The 27,822-nt window shown below is 43.3% G+C and overlaps 1 protein-coding gene across 1 annotated transcript in view; it reads left to right on the top strand.

The window, feature by feature from the left end:
* The first annotated feature begins 529 nt into the window (after window positions 1-529).
* The window catches only part of PTK7 (protein tyrosine kinase 7 (inactive)), a 92,340-nt gene continuing 65,047 nt past the window's right edge, over window positions 530-27,822 (top strand). Inside the window, exon 1 of the mRNA XM_007483943.2 lies at window positions 530-869. Within this exon, the coding sequence (XP_007484005.2) occupies window positions 797-869 (73 nt within the window). The 5' untranslated portion in view covers window positions 530-796. The remainder of the gene's footprint in view (window positions 870-27,822) is intronic.

Below are 27,822 nucleotides of genomic sequence, written 5' to 3' on the forward strand. Positions count from 1 at the left end.
TTTTTCCACACCACTCCCCTCCAGTCTTACTTCTTTCCCAAATTACCCCCAATTTCTTTTCCTTCTCCCCAGCTCTACTATCCAGGCGTGCCCCGCACTCTTTTCCACATCATCTCCATCGTCCTTCCTCCCCAGCAGGTCTTTCCCAGATCCTGCCCAATTTATGAAACCTTGAGGCCGAGGCTGAGGAAGTTCTAAGTGAGCCGGCTCGGCAGACGGACTAAGATGTGGGAGGGTGGGTTCTAAGGAGGCGGGGTACCAGACGGACACCAAGCAGGGCGTCTGAGAGGGCGGGGCTCCAAAAGGAGTCTTTTGGGGGGGAACTGAGGGGGTGGAGTTTCCAACTGCAGTTGAGTGGGGTGGGGGACGTCTTTGGGGTTGGGGGCTTCCTTGGGGGCGGGGCTCCAAGCTGCGGCTAAGCGGGGGTGGGGGGTGGGGGCCCCTGAGGGGCGAGGCGCTCTCCGGAGGCGGGGCTCTGGGAGCTGCCTGGGCTAGGGGTATCCTGAAGGGGCGGAGCTTCGGGGGGGCGGTGCGCGCCGCCGGGACGAGGGGTTCTGAGGGGGCGTCTAGGGGCGGGGCTTTCTTTAGCGGCGGCGCGCGACTGAGGGCTGCTCCGGGTACGGGGCGCGCGGGCTCGGCTCGGCGGCGCTCGGCACATCTCGGGCTGCAGCGACGGCGGCGGCGGCGGTGGCCCGGCCCCGGCTCTCAGCAGCAGCGCCTTAGCGTCCTGCCCCGCTCGGCAGAGCCGCTTCCGACTCCCCACTTTTTCCTTTCCTCCTTTCCAGAACCGGCCGCGATGGAACCCGAGCCGGGGGCCCCAGGCAGCCCCCGCCGGCCGCCGCTTCTCGGCTTCCTTCTGCTCTTGGGCGGTGAGTACCGAGGGAGCGAAGCGCCCTGGGAGGAGAGTGCGGGGTGCGCGGGGCGGAGTGGGGCCAGCACCCTGGAGGAGAGTGCAGACAGCCCACCTGGACAGCGGCCTCTACGTGCCTTCGCCCGCCTCATACCGCCTTACCTGCCGGGAGAGACCTGGTCTAGGCGCCCCTCCTCCTGCCCCCGCGGCGGGCTGCCGGGCTCCGGGGGCCCGAATGGGGAGAGTCACCGAGCCTTGCCCGCTTGGGGCCGGCTGCTTGGCGAGGCGGGGTTGTGCCCGGCTCCGGGCGGAGCCCTTTCTTTGGGGTGGTGGGATGCGCCCGGGGTGCGCTGGGGATTCAGTGCAACCGTCCTTCTATCTATCCATCCATTCCTACGCCCCAACGCGGACGGACCTTTGTTAAGCTCTCCTCCTTCTTTCTGCTAAGCAGCTATCCGGGCTCCTGGGGAGCACGCACCGATTGGGGGCCTCCCCTCTCTTCCTTTCACTCCCTTTCATCCAGGGCAGGGAGCCCCGTGGCCGGCTCCTAGAGAAGAGGCTCAGACCGGGTGGGTATGGGTTGGGCACAGGGTGCTGCTGGCACCGGAGAGTTACGGTGGCCTCTGCCAAAATTGGGCATGGTTGGCCGTGGAAGAGTTGGATGAGATCGGAGGCGACTGGCCATTTGGGGATTTGATCCCTTCTTTGCTCTCCATTCTGACTTGGATGGCGAGGGAAGCAGGCTAAAGAAGTTCATGCTTGATGTCCCAGTTTCTTCTCTTTATCCAGCCTTGGGTTTAAAGGCACAAACTAAAAAGTTTACCTTCTTGGAGGGCTCAGGCACTTTCATGTGTATTTGTGTGTATATGTGTGTGTTTTCTATATTTTTTGGTGCCCTATAATTTTAAAGGCTCTCCTGAATTATTTACTCTTCCCCCGTTTCTTCCCAGCTTGTGGGCCAGTCTTTTGCTGGCTTGCTCACACCTAAGAGGAGATGGTTCAGAAGTAAAGGATTCTGGAGCAGCATTGAGATAGTTGGCCTCCCTGACCCATAATAACAGCTGCCACCAGAGACCTTGTGCTTGCTTCCTGTGAGATGAAGTTTCTGGCCAGATTCTTGTGTCTCTAGCTTGACCTGCACATTTGACCCAGTCATAATTTGTCACACCTGTTTAGTGAATTTGATTTTTTTTTTTAATTTTAGTTTTTGCTTGGGGGGAGGAAGGGTTGGTGAATTTCTCTTATCTTTACCTTTCATGTCCTAGGTCATAGGGGGCTTGGGTGGAATAGGATCCTAGGCATGGGGTTGGAAAGTCGACCCCCCCCTTTTTTTAAACCAATGAACTAACTTAGTTTTATAGAGAATAAGTGACTTGCCTGAGATTACACTGGTTAGTTAGGCAACAATCAGGATTTCAGCCTCTTATTTTTCAACTTCATATCTGGTATCCTTTACACTTGGCCAATCTGCCTCAAAAAAGTCGAACTCCTCTCCCTACTGAACTGTAGGAAGTAAAGGAGAAATAAGTGATTTGCACATAAAGGTGGGGAGTCCTGGGATACTTCTAGAGCTGTCTTAGACCCCTTGAAGGAAAGAATGTGATTGGCAGATTAGTTATTACATGAGGCTGGGTCCACATCTGTTCTGTGAAAGGAAGTTTAGTGATTGTTTCTGTGACAGGGAGTCCTAAACCATATGGGAAAAGGCTGTCCTCTTCTTTCCCTGTCTTTTTGTATTTAGGTTTGTTGTGATGGCTCCTCACCATCTTATTGTTTGGGGCTCACAAGGACTGTTTTGGGAGCTGAAGGGCTGGGTATTCTTGTGGAATTGGGGCCTTAGTGCCCATGTACAGCAAATGCTAAATTCCTTCGGTGAGGAGAAGTCCAACTCCTCAGATGTTAATCCTGTGACGTGAGTGTGTGGTGAGGGGGGGTGTGTGCCATGGGGGGAACCAAGAGGGAATGGGACATGAGGTCTGGAATCTCCTGGGGTGTGTGTGTGAAGGGAAGCTGCCTTGTGCTCAACAAAGGAACATTTTAATGAGAGCCTTAAATCAATTCCACCAAATGGGCCTTGGTGTGGAACCTGTCCATGTGCTGTAAACAATCACAGACCATGGCCATGGCCATGGCGCCTGGTGTCCTTAAGTGAAATCCGGGGCTCAACACACCCCTGGACAGCATGACTTCAGGGGGCAGTGTTTTTTTAATAGATCACAGTAGAATTTTCCATCTCATTGCTTAACTATGTAATTATTAAGAGTTGTAGGGAGAGACCCCAGAGTATTAATAAGGCCAGAAGGAAAGGGGCCCAGGCAGCTGGACTTGTTGTGGATTAGGATGTTTTGAAGTTTGAGTAATTATGAAGTAAATGGCCCAGTAACTTTCCAAACCTTGAGATCCCTGTTGTGATAAATATGGTAGAAGAGAAGAGGGCTTTCTGTTTTGGAAACTAGAGTTCCTGAACTGATCAATTTGATTTCTCAGTTGCTCCCCCATTTATTTTCCTAAGCCCTTGTTTGTTGGGGAGGTGGGGGGGCATTCCACTATGGACCTGATTGGTCATTACATTATGACCATATTCAGGCAGCTCTAGGAAATCCTGTTATCAGGGAATGGGTTTTCTGAGAAGTTGGGGAGGGGGAAGAGGTAGGGGAAGTCAACTCTTGAACTCATTCTATAATAGATGGACAGATAAGTCTTGCTAGAACACTGCTTTTTATGATGTTACTTCATGTTACTTCCCTATTCTAAAAAATTCAGTGACTCCCCACTCTCTTAGATTTTTCTTTTGCCATTCAAACCCTTTTCAGTCTGTTCCAAATCTGCCTTCCCATCCATACCCATTAAACATTCAGTATGTTGGCAGAGGTACTAGAGTGGTTTGCCATTTCCTTCTCCAACTCTTTACAGATGAGCAAACTGAGGCAAATAGGGTGAAGTAGTTTACCCAGGCTCACACAGCTAGTAAGGATCTGAGACTAGATTTGAACTCAAGATGAGTCTGATTTCAAGCCCCATGCTAGATCCACTGTGCCATAACCTTATATAAACTCATCAGCACCACTCAGTTTTCCTGAATGTGAACATGACTTCAATCATATCCTTTCATTGTAAAATGATGGAATTGGGATAAATGACCTCTAGGTTCCTTCTAGTTCTAATATGCTATGAGTCTGTAAATGTTTTTCTCTACATCTCTATCAGCTGAAATCCTATCATTTTCAAATCTTATAACCTCCCATTTCTGAGGCTCAGTTTCCCTATTTGTGAAATGTTGGAGTTGGGCTAGATGTTAATAGGATCATCAGTTTAGAATTGGAAGAAAACTTTCCAAAAAGTCATCTTTCCAGTCTCCTCAGTTTACAAATGATCAAAAATTAGGATCTGAGGAGATTAAGAAAGTCACACAGGTAACAGTAACAGTAACATTAATAACAGTAACATAACCAAAGTTCAGTGATTCTTAGTTCAGAGCTCTTTCCATTGTTCAAGTCTATCATTCTACAGGCTAGGCGAGGATCTGTCCTTCCTATTACTGCATATTCTTTCCCAGAGAAATATAGAGAGACTAGACTGTTCCATATCCCTAATACTGTACTACTGTTATACTAATATTGGACCAGACTGTAGATATGCTTACACTAAACTAATACTACACTCTGCTTATACTGTACTATACCAGACTGCATTGTTGTTGTCATTCACTCATATCCAATTCGTTATGACCTCTGTGGACCATTTAACACCAATACTGTTTCTGGTGGGTTTTTTTTTTGGCAAAGACTCTGCAGTGGTTTGTCATTTCCTTCTCCAGTGGATTAAGGCAAATAGAGGCTAAGTGACTTGCCCAAGACCTGAGGGCAGATTTGAACACAGGTCTTCCTGACTCTAGTTATCCAGCCATCTAGCTGTCCTAGACTACATTCACACTAAGCTAATACTATATACTATATTAATCCTATAACTTTACTATATAAATACTATATGCTTTTACTAGACTAATACTATGCTATACTCTGCTGATATAAGACTAATGCTGTATTTTATTCTACTAATACCATGCTTATTCTAATATTACACTACACCATACTATATTATACTATACTATATTACTTTTAATTTTTAAAATTTTTGAGCCAGATCTGTGATTCCTCCTGTTTAGGAAACTTTTTGAGGAAACTCCCTTACCAATGTAGATAGCAACTACTCTGTAATTTATGGTATCAGTAAATAGCTTGGGGCACTGAGGAATTAAGTAACCTGCCAAAAGCCTCTAGCCTGTACTTGTCAAAGACTGAACTTGAACCCAGGTCCTCTGGATCCCAAGATTTCCAAACATTTCACCACATGATCTCATATTCTTTTCCTAAATTCATAGATTATCAGAATTGGAAGGGATTATAGAGACCACTTAGTCTAACTCCATTTTACAGTGGAGAAAACTGAGGTCCAGAGTGGTACTCTTGAACATTGAGAGGGGTTGTTTGGTAGCCAAGTGAGGATTAGAACCATGTCTCCTGACTCCCAACATGAAGTTCTTGCCATTTGGTGCCATACTATCTTTCCTTTTAAAAATTTAAAAATAAATATAAATATATGTATATATATTCCAATTATATGTAACAAATTTCCACACAAGTTTTCCTAAGTTATATGATCAAATTTATTTTGCTCCCTTTCCCCCTCCTGATACTGTCAGGCAATTTGAGCTGGGTTATACATGTAACCATCCTATCTTTCTACTGAAATTCTTTAAGACTAATGATATTTACTGTTATAGCTTTTATAATTTAGGGATCTGATTTGATATATGTTACTTTAAGACTTGACCTAAGGAAAGGAGTTTGTCTTAGTTTCATGCCCCCATAATAGGCATCCCCTATTCTGAACAATTTCCACTTTGTTTGGTGTTGGTGTTATTGCCTTAGCTACATTTTTGTATCAACTCTTTTCCTTTAGCCAGATCAGCCTGTTTCTAATGTCCTATCACTTACATTTTAGCACTAGGGCACACGAAGCACCAAGGGAGTAGGAAAGAAACTGACTTTGACCCTGTTTCCTTCCTCCTGTTAAGGATCTGTTACTTCTTTATATTTTTTAAATCTTGTTCCTGGAGTTTAAAATGACCCAAGACTCATCAAAACAATATGGTACTGGCTAAGAGACAGGAGGGAGGATCAGTGGAATAGACTTGGTGTAAGTGACCTCAGCAAGACAGTCTATGATAAACCCAAAGATCCCAGCTTTTGGGACAAAAATCCACTACTTGACAAAAACTGCTGGGAAAATTGGAAAACAGTATGGGAGAGATTGGGTTTGGATCAACATCTAACACCCTACACCAAGATAAACTCAGAATGGGTGAATGATTTGAATATAAAGAAGGAAACTATAAATAAATTAGTAGATCTTTGGGAAAGGAAAGATTTTAAGACCAAGCAAGAGTTAGAAAAAATTACAAAATGTAAAATAAATAATTTTGATTACATTAAATTAAAAAGTTTTTGTACAAACAAAACCAGTGCAACCAAAATTATAAGAGAAGTAACAAATTGGGGAAAAAAATCTTCATAACAAAAAACTCTGACAAAGGTCTAATTACTCAAATGTGTAAAGAGCTAAGCCAATTGTACAAAAAAGTCAAGCCGTTCTCCAACTGATAAATGGGCAAGGGACATGAATAGGCAATTTTTCAGATAAAGAAATCAAAACAATTAATAAACACATGAAAAAGTGTTCTAAATCTCTTATAATCAGAGAGATGCAAATTAAAACAGCTCTGAGGTATCACCTTACACCTAGCAGATTGACTAACATGATAGCAAAGGAAAGTAATAAATGTTTGAAGGGATGTGGTAAAATTGGGACATTAATGCATTGCTGGTGGAGTTGTGAACTGATCCAACTATTCTGGAAGGCAATTTGGAACTATGCCCAAAGGGCACTAAAAGACTGTCTGCCCTTTGATCCAGCCATAGGTCTGCTGGGTTTGTACCCCAAAGAGATGATAAGGAAAAAGACCTGTACAAGTATATTCATAGCCGTGCTGTTTGTGGTAGGAAAAAATTGGAAAATGAGGGGATGCCCTTCAATTGGGGAATGGCTGAATAAATTGTGGTATCTGTTGGTGATGGAATACTAGTGTGTTCAAAGAAATAATAAACTGGAGGAATTCCATGTGAACTGGAATGACCTCCAGGAATTGATACAGAGTGAAAGGAGAAGAGCCAGGAGAACATTGTACACAGAGACTGATACACTGTGGTACCATAGAATGTAATAGACTTCTCCACTAGCAACAATGAAATGATCCAGAACAATTTGGAGGGACTTATGAGAAAGAATGCTATTCACATTCAGAGGAAGAACTGTGGGAGCAGAAACATAGAAGAAAAACAACTTCTTGATCACATGGGTCCATGGGGATATGATTGGGGATATAGACTCTAAATGATCACCCTAGTTGAAATATCAATAATATGGAAATAGGTCTTGATCAATGACACATGTAAAAACCCAGTGGAATTGTGTGTAGGATACAGGAGGGGATTGGTGGGAGGGGAAGGAAAGAACATGAATTTTGTAACCATGGAAAAATATTTTAAATTAACTAATTAAACAAAATTTTTTAAAATGACCCTAGACCTCATCTATATTCCTATATTGTGATTTATTTTCATATATTACTCATTTTTATTGGGAAATGAACTTTTTATTATATAGGTAATTTTTAGAAAGTTTGCAGCATTCTCCAGTGCACTTAAAAAAATTCTTAGGACCAATTCCTTACCCAGAGGAATACAATTCTGATTTTAATAAATACCCAGCAAGTGTGGGGCAGCTGAGTAGCTCAGTGTATGAGAGCCAGTCCTAGGTTCAAATCTGGCCTCAGACACTTCCCAGCTGTGTGACCCTGGGCAAGTCACTTGACCCCCATTGCCTAGCCCTTACCACTCTTCTGTCTTGGAGCCAATACACAGTGTTGACTCCAAGATGGAAGGTAAGGGTTTAAAAAAAAAAATACCCAGCAAGTGAGGAAATTGCATTCATTGGATAGAATACACAGTGTTGACTCCAAGATGAAAGGTAAGGGTTTAAAAAAAAATACCCAGCAAGTGAGGAAATTGCATTCATTGGATAGAAATTGAATTTAACGAGCAACTTTGAAAGAATGCATGTATTACTTAGAGTGAGGCATGTCTTTACTGAGTTTTGCTGTTTTGGTATGGTGATCTGATCATATTTGACTAGAGGCAGGAATAGAAGCAGAAACACACAGAGAATGAATAAGATTGAGATTCCCTTTCAGACTCAATTTTCCCATTTATGAAAATGAAGAGGTGTGATGAAATTCTCTCTCAAGTTTCCTCCTGTCTGAAGTCATATCTCCATCAGTGAGTGATTCTGTGTGATTCTGGGCAAGTGACTTACCTCAATATTCCAATCTTTATATTAAATTTTTTTTTCCCTAACACCCTTTCTGTCTTCATAACAACTCTTAAGACACAAGGGCAAGAGCTAGGCAAATGGGGTTAGGTGATTTGCTTAAGTTTACATAGCTAGGAAGTATCTGAATCCAGATTTGAACCCAAGTCGTCCTGACTCAAGGCCTGATGTTTTAAACCTTGTGTCACCACCTGCTCCTGGTTCCATCTTTAAAAGGGGGGCTTTGAGCTCTTTGGTTTCCATGGTTTAAATAATTTTTTAATGTCCTTTGTCTCTCTCTCTCTTTTTTTTAAATTCAAAGATATTTTCCCAGTTACATGCAATAACAATTTTCCATATATGTTTTCCAAAATTATAAGATCCATATTGTCTCCCATTCTTCCCTTTCCCTCTCAAGAGATGGTAAGTAATTTGATATAGATTATACATATATTATAATTATCATGCAAAACACACTTCCATATTGGTCATTGTTGTAAGAGAATTCTCATATAAAACCAAAACCCCCAAATAAAACTGGAAATAAATGAATGTGGAAGATAGTATGCTTTGATCAGCATTTGACTCTTAACAGTTCTTTCTCTGGAGGTGGATAGCATTCTTTGTCATTGTCCCAGATCATTGTATTGCTGAGAGTAGCTAAGACTTTTACAGTTGATCATTGTACAATATTGCACTTCTTGTGTACAGTGTTCTCTTCAGTTCTGCTTATTTTGCTCTGCATCAGTTCATGTAGATCTTTCCAGTTTTTTCTGAAACCATACTGCTCATCATTTCTTATAGCACAGTAGTATTCCATCACCAACATATACTACAACTTGTTCAGCTATTCACCAATGGATGGATATCCCCTCAATTTTCAATTCTTTGTCACCACCAAAAGAATAGCTGTAAATATTTAAACCATTTCTTGTCTTATCTTTTGGATTTTGCTGGCTGTGGGGAATCTCTGCTCTCCACTTCCAATGTGTAAGTCAGGAGTAACTTGACAAGCCAGCTCTGTGGAAGAAAGGGTTATTCACAGGGTTGACTGTCCTTGGCTTGCTTTGCCTGCCTGCCCGTCTGGCCTTTTTCCTTTAACCTCAGTAGCATGTGTCTTTTTCTGCTGTGTCCCCCTGGTGCTTTATTTCTGAATTTGGAAAACTAGGTACCTTTGGTTAGATACTTGGGTCCAGTACTGCTGTGGTTAACTACGTAAGTCTAATATAGTCAGTACCTGCTGATCTTTCTCCCTGTGTCCTTTTTATTACTCTTGCCTTCCTTGTGTCCCCCACTCTCCAGCTTCCATTTTTCAAATTCTGGGGAAAGAACCCTCCGTGGAGTTGGGCTAGGCTGCTATCTTGGGGCTGCTGAGTTCACTGTATTTTAATATGCATTCATACCAATCCAGCCCTATGGCACTCTGGTGGAGCCTGCACAGCACAGCTAATCAGTGGTTTTAGGAAGCCTTGTGCAGTAGCATGTCACTTTTTCCGCTCTTTTCTTCTCCATATTTAAGGCATTTCTCGGTCATGCTGTCAAGAGGCAGTGTATGTAGCCAGGAGGCAACTTGGCTCCATGGGCTAATGAACTCAAACCTGGCAGCTCTTCCTGGAGTCAGCCGTTGAATTGCCAAGCTCTGTTTCCCCCTCCGGATTAATTATGTGGATAACTGAGGAAGCCTCACCTAGCACTCTGATGCTTCTCTCATGTGTTATCGTGTACAGTATTGCACATTAGTTATCTGGGTCAGTGACTTATCTTCCTCCTAGACTGGAAACCCCTCTGGGCTTTGCATCTTCCCAATTGCCTAGCACAGTTCTCTGCACCCACTAAGCATTTCTCCATTGAATGAATGAAGGGAATCAATGAAACTAGATTTTTTTTAATTGAGCAGTCTTCATTCCTATATCTTTTATTTTGTTTTATAGCCCATACTTCCTGTCTTAGTAACAACTCCAAGACAAGAAGGGCAAGGACTTGTCAAATGGGGTTGTGACTTACCCAGGGTCACTTAGCTAGAAAGTGTCTGAGGCCAGATTTGAACCCAGGTCCTCCTGACTTCTGGCCTGGCGCTCAACCCATGAGCTGCTTCTGGTTCGTGTTTCTTAGAAACATAATTACAATAATAACAATGACTGGCATTTAGGTTTTCAGAGTGCTTTATAGCCATTATTATCTCATTGGAGTATCATAACCATTGTGAGGCAGACACTATAAGTCATGATAATCCTGATTATCATGTACATGTACAGATGGGGAAACTGAGGCTTAGAGAGTAAATGATTTGCCCATGATCACATTGCAAGTGTCAGAGCTAGGATTTAAATGTAGATTTCTTCACTGTCTCACAGAGCCTTTCATTAATGAGATCTGATATAGGAATTTATCAGCTTTGTTGAAAACTGGGTGAGTGATGAAGATTGTGAATCTTGCTTATTAAAAGGGGTAAGGGGCAGCAAGGTAGTATAATGGATAGAACTTCAGGCCTGGAGTCAGGAGGACCTGGGTTCAAACTATGACCTTAGATGCTCCCTATCTGTGTGATCCCCTGGGTAAGTCACTTAATCCTGTTTGCCTATCTATCCCTTGCCCTTCTATCTTAGAGTTGTCACCAAGATACTAAGACAGAAAATATAAAAGGAAAGGGATGGGGTACAACTCCTTTGATCTCTCTTGGCCTCAATTTCCTCATCTGAAAAATGAAGGGGGTTGTTCTCAATGACCTTCTAAAGTCTTTTTCAACTCTAAATAGTAATTTGGTTTCATTATACTATTACCTTTTCTCTTGCCCAACCCCTAGTCTGGGCTTGCCATTGTGTCTGGAAAGGAAGCCAGCATTTTATGCCAGTAGTCAGAGTTAATTTCTTTAGTGCTTAGATTGGTTAGAGCTGAAAGTAGCCTTAGAGATCTTCTAGTCTGATGCCCAGATTTTACATGTAGGGAAACTGAGTCCCAGAGACTAATGATTTTTTTTAAGGTCTTACAGGAAATTAGAAGACTCCAGGGAGCAGCTGGGTGGCTCAGTGGATTGAGAGTCAGGCCCAGGAGGTTCTGGGTTAAAATCTGGCCTTATACTTCCTGTCTGTGTGACCCTGGGCAAGTCACTTGACCCCCATTGCCTAGCCCTTACTTTCTGCCATAGAATCAATACACAGTATTCAGTATTGATTCTAAGATGGAAGGTAAGGGTTTAAAAAAAAAAGAAGAAGAAGAAGAAAAAGACTCCAAATCCAGTAACTTTCCAGGAAACTGCACTGCCTTGTCTGGAAATTTTGGACTCTTAACTTGAATGCTGAATGGGAGAGGGATCATAATTATAGATTTAGAGGCAGTTGGAACCTTTTCATTTTTCAGATGGAGAAATTTAGAGCCAGAGAACCTTGACTTGACCAAGGTCACAAAAAGTAGGAAATGTTTGGGCAGAGATTTGAAACCAAGTCCTTTGACTCCATATTCAGGGACCCTCCCTCCCTCCCTCCCTCCCTCCCTCCCTCCCTCCCTCCCTCCCTCCCTCCCTTCCTTCCTTCCTTCCTTCCTTCCTTCCTTCCTTCCTTCCTTCCTTCCTTCCTTCCTTCCTTCCTTCCTTCCTTCCTTCCTTCCTTCCTTCCTTCCTTCCTTCCTTCCTTCCTTCCTTCCTTCCTTCCTTCCTTCCTTCCTTCCTTCCTTCCTTCCTTCCTTTCTCCCTCCCTCCCTCCCTCTCTCCCTCCCTCCCTCCCTCCCTCCCTCCCTCCCTCCCTTCCTCCCTCCCTCCCTCCCTTCCTCCCTCCCTTCCTCTCTTCGTTCGTTCCTTCCTCCCTAGATAGATAAGGAACCAGAAGGAACTCTCTCATCAAGGCTAACCATCATTTTATAGAGATCAATAAATCCACAAATATTTAATAAACTCCTGTGTGTCAGGCGCTGTGCTAGGGGTTGCTGATACAAGTACAAAGAATAAAGCTGACTTGTATCCACTTCACATAGTACAAAGAATGAAACAGGACTTGGGACTCACATTCTAACTGGAGAGACAACTTTTATTGTGGTTGTTCAGTTGTGGCCATCTTTTTGAGACCCCATTTGGGGTTTTCTTGACTGAGATATTGGAGTGGTTTGCCATTTCCTCCTCTAGCTCATTTTCCAGATGAGGAAACTGAGGCAAGTAGGGTGAAGTGACTTGCCTTGGGTTACAAAGCTTGTAAATGTCTGAGGTTGGATTTGGATCCTTTCAGGCCCTACACTCTATCCACTGAGACTCCTGAATGCCCTGGAAGTAAATATAAAAACATATACAAGCATAAATTTAAAGTTTATTTATACACACATACACAAACTATTTGAGCACAAAATAGTTTGGGAGGGAGGTCAGCACTTGGGGAGATCAGGAAAGGCTCTGAAAAGACAGTGCCTGAGTTGCAATTTATTTTTTTTTTTAACCCTTACCTTCTGTCTTAAGAGTCAATACTGTGTATTGGCTCCAAGGCAGAAGAGTGGTAAGGGCTAGGCAATGGGGGTCAAGTGACTTGCCCAGGGTCACATAGCTGGGAAGTATCTGAGGCCAGATTCGAGCCTAGGATCTTCTGTCTCTAGGTCTGACTCTCAGTCCACTGAACCATCCAGCTGCCCCCCCTGAGTTGAAATTTAAAGGAAGATGGAGATACAGTGAGGTGGAGGGAAGGATGGAGTGATGTGAAGGACTGCCATTGCAGGGGCAGGGAGATTGGCAATGGAATGTCCTGAATGAGGAATAGAGAGAAGATCAGTTTGGTTTGATTTCAGAGTGCAAGAGGGAAAATAATGTCCAGTGAAGCCAGAGTCAGGTTGTCGAGGGAAGCTTTAAAAGCCAAATGGAGAAAAATAGCTAGATAGCACAATGGATAGAGTGCTAGGTCTGGAGTTGGGAGGTCCTGGCTTCAAATGTAGCCTCAGATACTTCCTTGGCTGTGTGACCCCAGGGAGTCACTTAATCTCAATCGTCTAGCCCTTGCTTCTCTTCTGTCTTGGAATTGATAGAGTATTGAGTCTAAGAGAAAAGGTAAGGGTTAAAAAAATTTTTTTTTAAGTGCTAAATGGAGAAGTTTATGGTTTATCCGAGAGGATAGATGCATAGGCAGATGGATATCTATTACTCTCTATCCTAAATAGATAAGGAACAACACTAATGAAGTAAAATGCTCAATTAAATAATTATGTGCCAAAAAGTGCCGTATAGACAAGAGTTATTGGGGGCTGGAGATTAGGAAGGAGAAGAGATCAGGGGTGTTTTATGGAAAGGTTTCATGAGGGGAGTAAAACTTGGAATTGCTGATAAATGCACCCAGGAGGTATGTACAGCAAATCTTGGGTTTTTATCAGGCACATTTCATGTTCAGTTTTGTGCCTGGGAAATTATTTCTGCTTAGCAGATAGGAAGGAGACAGAAAAATACAGATTTTTGTCATTTTGGGATCTTCTGACACCAGTGAACTTCCATGGTCACCGACTGGGACCCCTTAATCATGTAAAGCTTTTTCTTCTAGTTCTCATTCTTTTATCTTCATCTGAGAGGGTTCTACAAAGCCCCTTTGACTGGCAGCTTCTTAATAGTTTGCCTCATTCTAATGCACAGATTTTGCAAAGTCTCTTTGTAAATGGGTCTTGGTTTTTCATCAGCAGCTCATAAATTTGGGACTTTTCCAAACACAGCCACTCTGCATTTCCTGGCTGGAACTTCCCCCTCCCTTCAACCTGGATGCTGATTCTCAGGAAGGATAGCATTGGTTTAATGTTGATTTACTGAGTGACCCACAGCTCTTGGCACCCTTACCTTCCCACTCCCTCACCCCCAGCCTCCCAGAAGATAAAAGTCAAGGGGAGGTTCAGGTAAGATGTAATTAATCGTCTGCTCTGGATAATGAGGAGACTTGCATTATGGTTGGTAAATAGTTTAGCACCAAGGGAAGAACTCATCATGTCTCTTCAATCCCTTTACCCCTCTAGAAGGAACATGAGGACTTTTTTGCCTTTATTGGTGGCAAGATATCTCCTGGAACAATGAATAGGGATGAGTAACTCAGATCTGTCTACCCAGGTATAGAGATGAGAGCTTCTAGTTAAGAAGGTACATAGCTAGTTTACTGACTGTTTCTCTGGAAGTACATCTGTTTCAGCAATATGGGGATAACCTGCCAGTGTTCCCTTCATTGCCATTCCCCAAGAGGAGAGCAGAAATGACTAGGAGCTGGAGGTGAAGGGGATGAGGTGCCCTGTTTGGGTTCATCTTATAGCTGTGTGTCTTCTTTGGCAATTAGGGGATTACTTTATGGAGTAGCAGTAGAATGGGAGCTCTTTGAACACTGGGGCTTACACTCATACATATACACACATTTGTTTCTGTATATTTTGTCCTTTTATCTCCAACCTGGCAGAATATCTGACACATTGTAGCAGTTTTATACTTATACTTATTTTGTAAGTATTAGTTTTATACTCATTCTAATACTTAGATAATTTGCTTTTGAGCTCTGGAGTAGGAATTCTGCCCCAGGAAAGGGTTTTCTGTCACCAAGTTGTTTTTTTTAAAAACTTAACAGCTAGCTCAGTATTTAAGATTGCTGTGGACAAGCCATGTTTGTTACATCAAACTCAGAGTTTAAAAAAAAAAAAAGAAGCATCCTAGACTTTGCATCTTATTTCCTTCAGAAACTTCAGGCAGGTTTTTGCCTGTGTTGTTCTCTCTCCCTAGAGATACCAGGGATCTCCCAAAGCCCAAACTGAAATGGATGGATCTTCCTGATTTGGTCCTACATGGGGACCAGGGCTAAGAAGGAAAAACCTGGGTGCATCCTTGCCTTCCGCTTCGGCTTCTCAGAGACCGTGCCAAGCTTGGCTGTCTTTTGAAGTTTCCTACATGTTTTATAGCACTGTGCGTATTTTGGCTATACAGCCATTAGTCTTGTTGCAGTGGGAGCCCTGGGTTCTGTAACTAACTCATTGTGTGACTTGGGGCCCCCTCAGGGCCTCTGTTACCTCCTTCATAAAGAGAGTAGGTAAACGTGCTCTTAAGGCCCAACTCTGATGTTCCATGTGGTATGACCAAAGCTTTGTTTTTCCTGAATCCCTTGGGCTTTTCACCCTTCCCTGGGTTATGGTGAGGGCTTTCTGATCTATAGAGCTATTTCTTATTCCCAAGACTAATGGTGGTGTGGGGATGACAGGCACATCTTTCCTGAGTGCAGTAGGGAATAGAAAAACTTAAATAAAGATAAGGGGAATTTTGGAAGAAGGACCTGAGAATGGATTATTTGACCTTTTAGGCCCACAGAATGTCAAGAGCCTCAGAGGACCTCTGTCTAATGTGTAGCTCAATCCCTCATTTTATTGGGGGTGGGAGTGGGGAAGAAACTGAGGCCCAGAGAGGGGAATTGAATTGTCAGGGATCACATAGTAGTAACTAGCAAAGCTGGTGTGTGAATCTAGTCTTAAGACTCCAAACCCAGATTCCCACAGTGTTCTTCCTTTGAAAGAGAAGGCCAAAGAAGTAATTTATTCACATCTTAACATGTTTGAAGAAATGCCGAATGGATGGTAAGCAACTTTTCCCCCCCAAATCAAAAGAACCTAGGGTCAGATGCTGACTGGTGTTTACTTGGCAAGCCCACTTAATCTTTCTCCACCTCAGTTTCCTTATTTCTAAAGTGTGTATTATGGGGGTGGTTTGGACTAGGTGACTGTCCGGTCCTCTCCAACTCTTTGATCCTGTGATTTTTACTGATTACAGAAATAAGTGAAAGAGGGTAGGAAGTATGGCAGTATAGCTTCAAATTGGGTTATTTCAAAGAATATTCAGATTAAAGAATTGGAAGACTGCCAAATATTATCATAGGAAACTGGAATTTTGGTGAGATGAGGGAGACACTGGACTGTGAAGAAAGAATCCATCTTTCTAGAGTGGTTTAGGTGAAATTCTGTTGGGAGTTCCAGGGGAAAGAAGTATAGATCAAGTGAATTTTTGAAATCTTTTCTGATTTGAGGAGTATAGCCTTGGGGACTTAAGCTCTCTAAGAGTGGATTGTGGGGAATCTACATAGCATCAAGTCTGGAGATGGGAGCTGCCCAAGATTTTTTTTCAAAACCAAGTATCATTTCCAAGGCAAAAGAGCAACAAAGTCTAGGCAATTGGGATTAAGTGACTTGTGCAAGGTCACAAAACTAGTATGTATCAGAGGTCATATTTGAACCCAGGACCTCTCTGGTATAGGCCTGGCTCTCTTATCTGCTGAACCATTTAGCTGCCCCTCTATCTTAGAATTGATACTAACACAGAAGGTAAGAATTTTTAAAAAGTGGAAAAAAAGAGTAGATTGTATAAACAGAACTCAAACGAACAGAATGAGTTCTTAAAAGCTATGGCTCCCTTATGCCTAGAGTTTGAGAGTACCACATAAGAACATCCAAGATCAGAGCTTTTCTCAGACAATGGAGCTTTTGGCCTCAGCATGGTGCATGTGCAAGGTCATGGGTGACTGCAGGTTCCTGCTTGTTGTGTTCTGCCACATTCCAAGCCAGTGCAGCATGCTGGGATTTGTAGGCAACATCTCCCACTGGAGAGAATGCTATGGAATTACATAAATGGTACAGGAGCCTGGTATCAGTAGGGAAAAACCCACAGCTCACACTTCTGAAACCCTTTAAGATTTTCCAAAGTGCTTTTCTCTCAACAACCTTGTCAGGTAAGCGGGGCAGTCATACCAGCAGAGAAACCAAGGGCCAAAGCCAGATCATGAACAAGTTCTTCTGACTCCCAAGTCTAGCCCTTTCTCCAGTATATCATCCTGGGAGGATTGGGGATGGAGCTTGCTAAACCCTTTCTTGTCATTCTTACATACGCTCTACTCATTCCTCTCAACAAACTTGGCTCAAAATTCATGGCCTCTAGAAAAGCCTTCCCTGAAATAAACCCCAACTTGCTCTAATTTTTTCTTTGTTTCATGTCCCTTTCTACATGACTGTAGCCTGTTTTTAATATGGATATATAATATATATGTATATATTATAATATATACTATATAGTATATAAGCACATGCTGACACTTCTCTGTTGTTTTTATTCCCAGCTATGCTCAATCTGCTGTTGCTTCTTTCGGAGAAAGTTTTTTTCACGTACTATACCATCTATTTCTGTTGTATACTCTTATAGTTTGCTACACAGGGTTTTTAGGAGCTTTGACTACTCGCCTGGGAGTTAGAAAGTAAGTAGGTTCTAATCAGCTTGCTCTATGATCCTGAGCAATTCACTTCATTTCCATGCCTCACTTTTCTCACCTGTAAAACGAAGATGGTTGGATTAGAACATCTCCAGGAGCTCCTTTTTGCTCTAAAAATTTGTACCCTTTCCCCTAACTATTTTATGATATTCAGGTTTTCCTTGCTCATTGGTTTATTGTGGTTTGGCCATGCTTTTGATGGCCTCGTCACGATCATTTATTGATTGACTGATTAATAAATCAGTTATTATTTAATTATATATAATAAATTAATAAAATAAATAAACAATAAAAATAAAATAAAAAATAATTATATAATAAATTAATTACATGTAATATATAAAATACATTAATAAATTATTTTATTATATTTCTTTTTATTTATTTACAACTTTTGCCTTCCATCTTAGAACCCAGTTCTAAGGTTCTAAGGCAGAAGACTGGTAAGGGCTAGTCAATGGGGGTTATGGGGGTCACACAGCTGGGACATGTCTGAGGCCAGATTTGAAACCCAGACCTTCCAGTTTCCAGGCCTGGTTCTCTATCTACTGAGCTGCTTCTTCACAGTGATTTATACTATATATATATAAATATAAAGAAAAAATATATATATAAACATACCAATTAGATTCAGTAAATGTTTATTTTAGTGGTTGTCCAGTGCCCCAACTCCAATCTAGGATGCTAGCAATGTGGTGCTTTTGTGTCAAGGGATCTGAGCTAGAAAAGAGTGACTGGTACCACCTCATGTTGAGTGGTACTTTGTTGCCTTAGAATGGAACATAGAGTAGCCAGGCTACCTCTCAGGCACAAGATGTTCATGGATTTAGAGGATGGTTGGGGGAAAGAAAGGAGTTGTGGTGTCCAGGGAGAGGTGGTAATTTGTGGATAACTCCACAGGGAATAATCGGTACCTGTCCAGCGGGCTCTACAGTGGACAGTGACTGACAAGGATTCTATGCCTCTTCAAAAATGGAGCCCTGTCTGATCTAGAAGTAAGCTCACTTGTCTAGGCAAGATGGATCAAACCTCTGGTCTCAAAACATTTTTTTAATTAAAAAAAAAAAAAGGGTTTTTTTCTCCCCAATTATTTGTCAGCATAATTTCTAATCATCTTGTGATCCATGTTCTCTCCCTCCCACTTCCCCTCCCCAAGATGGCAGGTTGTAGATGAGTTATTATACCAGGCATATTTCCATGTTCATCATGTTGTGAAAGAAGACATATGTCTCTTATGCTAGAGAAAAATAGATGGAGGAAATAAAGTGAAGACTGGCACGTGTGCCTCTGCACCCAGACACGTCAGTTCCTTCTGTAGCAGTGGATAAGATAGATAGATCACTTTTTTCATCCCGAGTTCCTTGGAATTGTCCCCATCCTTGCACTGATCAGAACAATTTTTAAAAATCCTAATTGAAGGGACTCATCCTACGTTTCAGTTTGAGGTTAGTGATAAGAAAGTTGTAATTCTTTTCCCATCCAAATTCATGGAACCTCTGGAATATACTCACAAATCCCAGTGGGACCCCAGCTTCTGAACTCCTGGGCTAAAAGGTGGAAGGTGTATGTGTGTGGAGGGGGAGGTGGCACTTGCTAAGGCTTCAATGGAACCCTAGACAGGTGGTGTGACCAGGATAATGAGTTCTTTGTGCCCCACATTGGGATCCGAGGTTCTTTCAGCAGCTGCCAACTGTACCACCCACCTACCCATTGACCCACCCACTGGCCAGTCTAGTAGCTGGACACTTGAAAAAGGAAATAAGGCCTAGCCTTGAAGCCTGCCACAAATTGCAAATCACTGGATCTGTTTGGTTAATTTAACAGATTAAACCAATTGTTAAACTGCCCAATTTAAAAAATGCCAAACTTGCAAGTAGTTTTGCAAGCCTCTGATGTGAGCTCCTCCCCCACCCTAGGGGGCCGGGACTCCTTGGGAGAAGTGTTATGGGAAGGAGGAGGTTGGGTCAGGGAGAGGGATACTTGGGCTCTGGAACAAGCCTGGGGGCTTGGAAGGGTATTTTGTGTGTGTGTGTGTGTGTGTGTGTGTGTGTGTGTGTGTGTGTATGTATGTATGTGTATGTGGGTTTTTTCCCTTTCCTAAACACCTTCTTAAAACAAAAGGCTCTTATTTAGTAAACACCAAGCACACACCTCTGGGAAGAGGTTTCTCCAGTTCCCTCCCTGTCGACCCGAGACTTCATTTTCTTCTTCCTGGCCCCATGGTGTGTCGGCCTAGGTTTGCTTTGTTGTAGGTGTAAGTTTGGGCTGGGTGGGTGGGATTCTCTGGGTATTTTAGTGGCTGTGTTTCAGTCCTGGAGGTCCTTTAGGGGAAAAAGAGATTCAGCCTGTCTGTCCGCTTCTCCACTTCCCTTCTAATTGCCTCCTTACCTTTATTGGCCCACAGGGTTTGGAGGATTTCTTTTTAGAAAGGTTTTCCATGACTTCAAGGAGGCTGACAAGAGACAAGGCTGGCTCTCTGTGTGTCTGTCTCTCTCTCCCTCTCCAGCCCTGTCTGTCTCTCTGCCTCTGTCCTCTCTCCACCTTCTATCTCTTTCTCTCTTTCCTCTCTCCTTCCCTCTCTCCCTCCTCTTTCTCTGTTTCCTTGTCTCCTTTTCTTCCTCTCCCTCCCTCCCTTCTGTCTCTGCACTCTCTGTTTCTGTCCTTTCTCCCTCTGTCTGTCTGTTTCTCTCTCTCTGCCTCTCTCTCTCTCTCTCTCTCTGTCCCCTCTCCTCCCTCCTCCCCCTTGTGCTCTCTGTCTCTCTCCCTTCCAACCCTCCTCTTTCTTTCTGTCTGTCTCCTGTCTTTCTCTTTCCTTTCCTCTGTCTCTGGGGCAGCGCCCAGGACGAGTCTCTACTTGGGACTTCACAGCGAAGGACCTTGTTTGACAAGCTCCAGAAGCCTGCCTGGGAGGGCAGGGAGTGGGGGTGGGGGTAGGGGTGGCCCAGGAAATGTGGGGGAGGGAAAGCAGTGGGCCAAACTTAGCAAAGTGGGAGAGCTCCTTCAACGTCTCTCTGTGAGTCTGGGCTGCTTTCACCCTCTTTTCCCACTGGAGGCCCAGATCAAAACAGGCTCCTTGGGGAACAGGGAAATACCTCTCCTTGATAGTGCAACCAGTGAGTAAACAGTGGAGGCCTCTGGCTGTGTTGGAAGGAACAGAGCTGGAATGCAGAACATTTCATTTTAGGGCTAGACTTGGGTTTCTACTTCTTTCGATATTTGCAAATTTGAAACAAATGCCCTCATTTAGCAGCAGGCAGGCTGGGCTATAAACAGGGGCTGTTTATGGGCGTTTATGGTAGTCACAGGTATTTGTGGAGAGACCCCATCAGGTCTGGGGAAGGGAGGGTTTATGGCTAGGTGGGCCGGAGAGAAAGAGGGGGAGAGATCTCAGCCAGGTCTCCGGTGGAAGGTTGTTGTGAGGTGGGTGAGACCATAAAAATAATTACAGCCTCCTGACCCCCAGGAAGGAGCCCCTTCTGGAGGACAAAGGGGATTGGGATGGTGCTGGCCCCTGGGGGATGGGGTTGGGGCTTGGGGTCCTTCTTCCCCTGGAGCAGGCAGGCAGCCCAAGGTATCCAGTTTCCCATGTGTCTTCCTATTCCCAAGCCCAGTAATGACCATTAAATATACTTTATGACCCTGGACTTCCAAACAATTGATGCTAGTTCCTTTCCTGGGTCTTTAGGGGGTTTAGGGCTGGGAGGAAGAAGATGGGGTGCCCATTTTCATTTTGGTTTCTAAAAGGTTATTTTTGAAGTTAAAATTGAAGTAAGATCCTGTTCCTTGGAATCAGTCAAGTGTGCTGGCTTTCAGTGGGGTCTTTCCTTAGCCCTTTATACCATTTGAATTTCTACCTATCCCTTAAAGCTTAACTCACATGACTTCTTCTGTGAAGCCTTCCTTCATCCCCTACTCCTCCAAATTACTTACTCACTTTAAAGTTTGGGCCAGTGACTTTATTGGTGAGGAGGCTACCCTTCTCTCTCAAGGCAGCTTAGCATCTTCTCTTCCAAATTTTTGTTTTGAGAGACACCGAAGCTCCTATTGTGGTGGCAAAGAATTGGAAACGATGGGGATGTCCATCAGTTGGGGAGTGGCTGAACAAGTCCACATTGGTGATGGAATACTATTGTGCTGTAAGAAATGAGAAGCAGGATGATTTCAGAAAGAACTGAAAAGATCTGCAGGAACTGATACAGAGTGAAGTGACCAGAACTGAGAGAATATTGTACAGCATAATAGCAATATTGTATCATGACCAACTGTGAAAGACTTAGCCATTCAGCAATGATCTGGGACTATCCTGAAAGACTTATGACAACTGCAAACGCTCTCCGCTTCCAGAGAAAGATCTGCGTGGAGTCCTTTTTTCCCATCAGGGTATTTTTGGTTTTATTTTGGAGTTCTGGTTATGTATGGATATACTCTTACAACAATGACCAATCTGGAAATGGGTTTTGCATGACAATAAAAAGAAAATTTGAATAAAAGACATAAAAAAGAAGTTCAAGAAGTTAAAAAAAAAGACATAGAGTACTAAGAGCTCACTCAGAGTTACAGCTATTATCCCTCCCAGACCAAACTTGAACCCAGGTCTTTCTGTCTCAGAGGCTCCCTAATTCTTTATCCTACTACCTTTACTCAGATTTGTCATGTAATAAATACTGAACAGTTGTTTCCTGCTAGACTACATTAAGATCAGGGACCTACATTTTATTTCTTACCCTGTCTCAAACACAGTGGCATCTCTTTGTGCACTTGCTAATTATTATTGAAATCTTTCTTGACCTCCTATCTAGAGCTCTTTCTCCTATCTAGTTGTGGAGAGATGACAGAGGTACCAGAACCTTTAGAACTCTAGAAGTGACCTGCCTCAGGACAGCTAGTGGCTCAGGTGGATTGAGAGCTAGGCCTAGAGTTCCTGGGTTCAAATGTAGCCTCAAACACCTCCTAATTGTGTGACTTTGGGCAAGTCACTTAACTCCAGATGCCTAGCCCTGACCTTTCTTCTGCCTTGGCACTGATCTTTAATATTGATTCTGAGACATAAGGTAAGGCTGGTTTTTTTGTTTGTTTTTAAAGAAGTAACCTGCCTCATGGGCTTGCCAAGGGCTGAGGTTCTTGATTCAAGAGGGTAGGTAGGCTGGATTTAGCCCTATGTGGGAGTGAACTTGCTATGAGCCTTTTGCCCTCCTCCCTGAGGCAGCATCTAGATCTTGTTTGCACCAGAACCATTCAGTCTCTGTCAGTTACCTTGCTTTCTCCAGGGTTCAAGCGGCTCCCAGGTCCAGATTGGTAGATTTGACCCAAGATGTTTTTTAGAAGATGTTTTTCACTGGTTTCAGGATCTGTTTAGTCTCCAACTTTTTTTTTCCCCTTTGACTCTAATTTGAATTTCTCTCTGAAGCCTCTGGGATGTGCATCTCTGCTTCCTGGGTACCTCGCCTATCCCTGCATTCTCACCTGAATGGGTGTGCCAGTTTGGGCCAGCCTTGGTGTGGAGGAGGTCTCTCTCTGACTCATTATCAGATCTAGCACTTAGCTCTGACTGCTGAGCCCTGGGGGTCTGGTAGCCTGGGTCTGATAGCCTGTGAAGTAGGAATGTGGAGGTCTCTCCTCCCTTTCCCCTGGGAATGTTGGGGAGATGAATAAAGTATTGTAGGTAAAGGCTTTTAACTGCTGGGAAGAAGGTGTCAGAGATTTTCTCTTGAGCTCTGTCTCCCTCTCCATTCTAGCCAGTTTCCTGCTCCCCTTTGATATACTAGGAAAGGCATTTTTAGTGGGCTATTTAAGACCGAACCCTGAAGCCTTGATGTGAAATACCTGCATCTGGGGGAAGTTGATCCTCTTTGCCCATTGGTGGTTGGGATGGGGGTGGAGAAGGGAATGGAGCCCCCTGGATCCTATTCACATCTACTCAGATATGTAAATGCCTACTGTGTGCCAAGCAGTCTGGGGGACCATGATCGCCTTCCTTGAGTTTTGCTGACTTCTGGGTTTGGCCCTAAGTTCTTTCCTTTGGTTTCTCCACTCACCCCCACCCCCATCCTTTGATGTCATGTTTACATCCATGGCCAGAAACACTTGGATGGGATTTTTAAGGACTTAACTGGGTCACTTTCCAGTGGCTACCCTCATAGGGGGAAACTGTGGCAGTAGAATTAATTGCTGGCTGGTAGAATGCTGGGTAGCTGTTGATCAGGTTGACAAGCTAACAAAGTCCCCTGAGCCCCAAGTTGACAATGTGTTAGCTGAAGGTAGCTCTTATACGTCTGGCAAATTGCCTTTTTGTTGTTGTTGTTGTTTGTTTGTTTTTTTGGGGGGTCCTTTCCTGTCCAAGGAGAATTTAGATAGGGAAAAACTAGATGTGAATTTGTTTTTTTCTGCTGTGTCTCCCTAGTGGCTTTTGGTTAAGTTGGGCTTAGGTCCTAAGGAATAGGGCTCTTCAGGTAGATCATTCTCCCCATCTGGTAGGAAAAAAGGAGGGAGGGAGACGGGGGTGGCTTTTCAGAGCAGGGTGATGTTTGCTGTTGAATACAGGATGTGTGGTGACTGGATGAGATCCCACAGCCCATTGAGATGCCTGTGACCAGCCCCTTTCATTAGATCAAAGCAATACCTTTTGTTTTTCCACTGATACTCTCCACCCTGGAGCCAGAGCTATAAAGAGCTGGAACTCGGATGGTCTCCATCTGGGCTGCTGAGGAGGGGGTCGAGGGGGTTGGGAGATGTCATTCCCTGTGGATTTGAACTTCCTGTTAGTTGTCTGTCCTGTGCACTTACTGCTTTTGCCAAGATCTGCCTGGCTTAGCCTGACCAGGTCCCAACAGGCCATGCCATGCTATGCCATGCCTCAGATAGGGCAGCTCCTCCCGTGCCCTACCCCATCTGGGTGCTGGGCTGGGGAGGCAGGCAATCCTATGTGGCTGGGTTTCACTCCCGGCTACATGTTTTGTTGTTGAATCATTTGCATTCATTTAAAGTAGTGGAGGGTGAGTGTAATTCAGGCTTGGGATCGAGTTGCTAGAGGACTTCTTTTCTGTCTTTAGACCTCATTAAGAATTCTGAGGGCAGCTGTATGGGGTCAGTAACTGCGAGCCCTGGGGCAGCCCATTCAAAGCTTGCTTAACTTCTGACTGCCTTTGGGCAGGGGCCAGCTACTAAAATATGAAAACTGTTTGCCTAGCAGCCCCCAGAGTCTGGCCGGACTGCCCTGGCCAAAGAAAACACACATTTATAATCCATTATGGAGCCTCATCCAAAGTCTTTTTACTCCTTCAAAAACTTTGTCTCTTCTCCAGCAGTCTCGGTCAGTCTGCTAGTATATGTGCCAGGCACTGTTTTAGGCTTGGAGGATGTAAAGAAAGACAAAAACCAGCCTTTGCTCCAAAGAAGCTCACAGTCTAATAAGGGAGACAACCTTTAAACAATGATGCACAAACAACATATAGATAGGATAAATTGGAGATCATCAGTAGAGAGGAGGCACTAGTATTAAGCATCTTGTCTTGGACTTCCTTTTGTAGGCACCGAATGGTACAGCAGTTCCTTTGGGCTATGGAGACATATCTCCTGCCTTCCTTTGTGTCCTTGGTATTCTGTACCAATAATGTTTCACATCTGAGCCCAGCACAACCATTTCCCACATTGGCTTCGTCCAAACTTAATTCCATCCACCTCCTTTTTGTCAAGATGGGGAACAAGTTTCATTTTTGGTCTCTTGCATAAAAGAGTTGTGAAGTCTTTCAAAGTTGTTTATCTTTACAATATTATTACTCTGTAAATTATTCCCTTGGTTCTCCTTATTTCTTTGAATCAGGTCATTGAAGTCTTCCCAGGTTTCTCTAGAGGTTACCCAAGTAGAGTAAATGGCAGTCTAGCAGGTTCTGTGAACTTCCCTATACCATACTACCAAAAATCTCAACTACCAGAAACTGGTGCTTCTTTTCTGTTTTGTAAGATTTGTTCTCATTGTCTAGCTAGGTGACAGAGGAATCGGGAAGATCTAAATTCAAATCCAGCCTCTTACTAGCTGTGTGACTCTTGAGCAAGTCACAATCTCTCTCAGCATGTAAAGAGAAAAATAATAGCCATTACCAGAGTGAAGATCAGTTGAGATAACATATGTATAGCACTATCAGGGTGCTGGGTTGTACAGTGGATAGAGCACCAGGTCTGGAGTCAGGAGGTCATCAGTTCAAATGTGGCCTCAGAGATTTCCTAGCTCTTCCCCCCCCCCCAATCACTTAATCCTGATTGCTTACCCTTTGCTGTTCCTCTGTCTTAGAATTGATACTAAGACAGAAGAGTTATTAAAATTAAAAAAAAACACTATACAAATACTAATTATTTTGTCCTAATATAACAAAAATTAAGAACAACATAATTTTTTTGAAAAAGAAATGAGATTTCTTTAAAAAAGAGGAAACTAGGCGGTAAAGGGGATAGCGTGCTGAACCTGAATTGCAGAAAACAGCTTATGTACCTAAGGGGCCTAGGTTCAAGGATATTGCTAGGCATTTTGCTGACCTGTTGCCATCTGAATTGGCCCAGAACTTTTATTCCATGCCTGTGGTTACTCTTTTGGAATAAATTTCTATGAAAAAATTGGTTAGCATGTTATACAAAGTAAACCTTCAAGGGCTGAAGACCAATCTCTTGAAATACTCAGCAGACTCCATTGTATCTTCTGAGGTGCCTTTGTACCCCACTCCTTAATAATAATAGTAGTAGCTCACATTTATTTAATGCTTAAAATATTTTACCTACATTAACTCATTTGTTTCTCACAATAACCCTGGGAGGGAGGTGCTAATATTCTTTTATAGTTAGAGACTTAGGCTTAGGGAGGCTTACTCAGAGTCACAGAATAAGTAAAAGGCTTAAAACAACAAAAAAAACCTTACTCCTGTCTTAGAATCTTTTCGGTTCCAAGGCAGAAGAGAGGTTTAAGAGCCAGGAAGTATCTGAGGTCACATTTGAAACTAGGACTTCCCATCTCCAGTCCTGGCTATCCACTGAGCTAATTGCCCTTCAAATTTTTTTAAAAATAAAATAAAAAAAATTAAAAATATAAAACAATTTAAATGTAAATTAAAATTTTTTAAACATAAAAGACTTGAAGGTAAAAATCAATCCTAGGTCTTCCTGATTCCAGATCTAGCACTTTATCCCCTATTGCAGCCTGTCTTACTTCTGAAGACTTATTTACATTCCTCCTGTGATTGCCTTCCTCACCAAGGATAAGTCACTTAACTTCCCGGGGGCACAATTTCCTCAAAGGTTGGACTTAGATGGATGATTTTTGAGGCCCTTTCCAGATCACAGGCTAAGATCTAATGAACTTTACCTAGTCACGTAATGGAGGTAGTGAGGATGGGAGGAGGGTGTGAGGAGAAAGTGAAACTGTTAGAAGGATAGGGGATAATTGAATAATCCTAGGATTATTCAGGCTGTACCCAGATTGCATAGGAGCTGGGTACTGGCTCTTCCATCCTTTTTCTGAACCAAGAGCCCTGGGGTCAGCATTGTAGACTGTAGTCGTGCATATAATACTAAGTGGATAAATGGGAGTGTCATTACAGTACCAGAAGACATGGTACTAGGCTAAGGAAGGCATTTCCTTCTGGAAGTCAGCCTCTAATGAAGGGGTCCCCAAACTACAGCCTGTGGGCCACATGTGACCCCCTGAGGCCATTTATCTGGCCCCCACTGCACTTTCGGAAGGGGCACCTCTTTCATTGGTGGTCAGTGAGAGGAGCACAGTATGTGGTGGCGCCACAAAGTGTGGAGTCTCTCACATACTTCCGGTGACATAATCCTTTGTGGCACCTTTTTCTGAGAGTAACTGAACAAGAACGAGGTGCCTCACAAAGGATTATGTGGCTGCACACTGGTGAGCAATGATATGGGGGAGGGGATTCCGCACTGTGTATGCTGCTGCCCAGAATAGTGGTGGCAGTGATAGGCCTATGCAAGGTGTGACAGGCCCAGCACCGCCTCCAGTACTGTATACAGGCATTGGATAGCAGTGATCTGGCCTGTGACATCAGTAGTGGGCCTCTACTGTGAGAAGCCCACCACTGCCACTGGGTGTTTTATAAGATACCCTCTGGTTTTTTTTGGGTCAAATTAATATAAGACAGTGTCTTATTTTCAGGAAAACACAGTAGTGTATAGTATTATAGGGGCCATTATGTTGTCAGTTTGTTGATTTAAATTTACTTTTCTTTATTTTAAATATTGTATTTTGTATTGTATTGTATTGTAAATATTGTATTTGTTTCCATTTTGTTTTTTGATTTTAAAATAAGATAT

Source organism: Monodelphis domestica, chromosome 2, assembly GCF_027887165.1.
Source record: "Monodelphis domestica isolate mMonDom1 chromosome 2, mMonDom1.pri, whole genome shotgun sequence".
NCBI lineage: Eukaryota > Metazoa > Chordata > Mammalia > Didelphimorphia > Didelphidae > Monodelphis > Monodelphis domestica.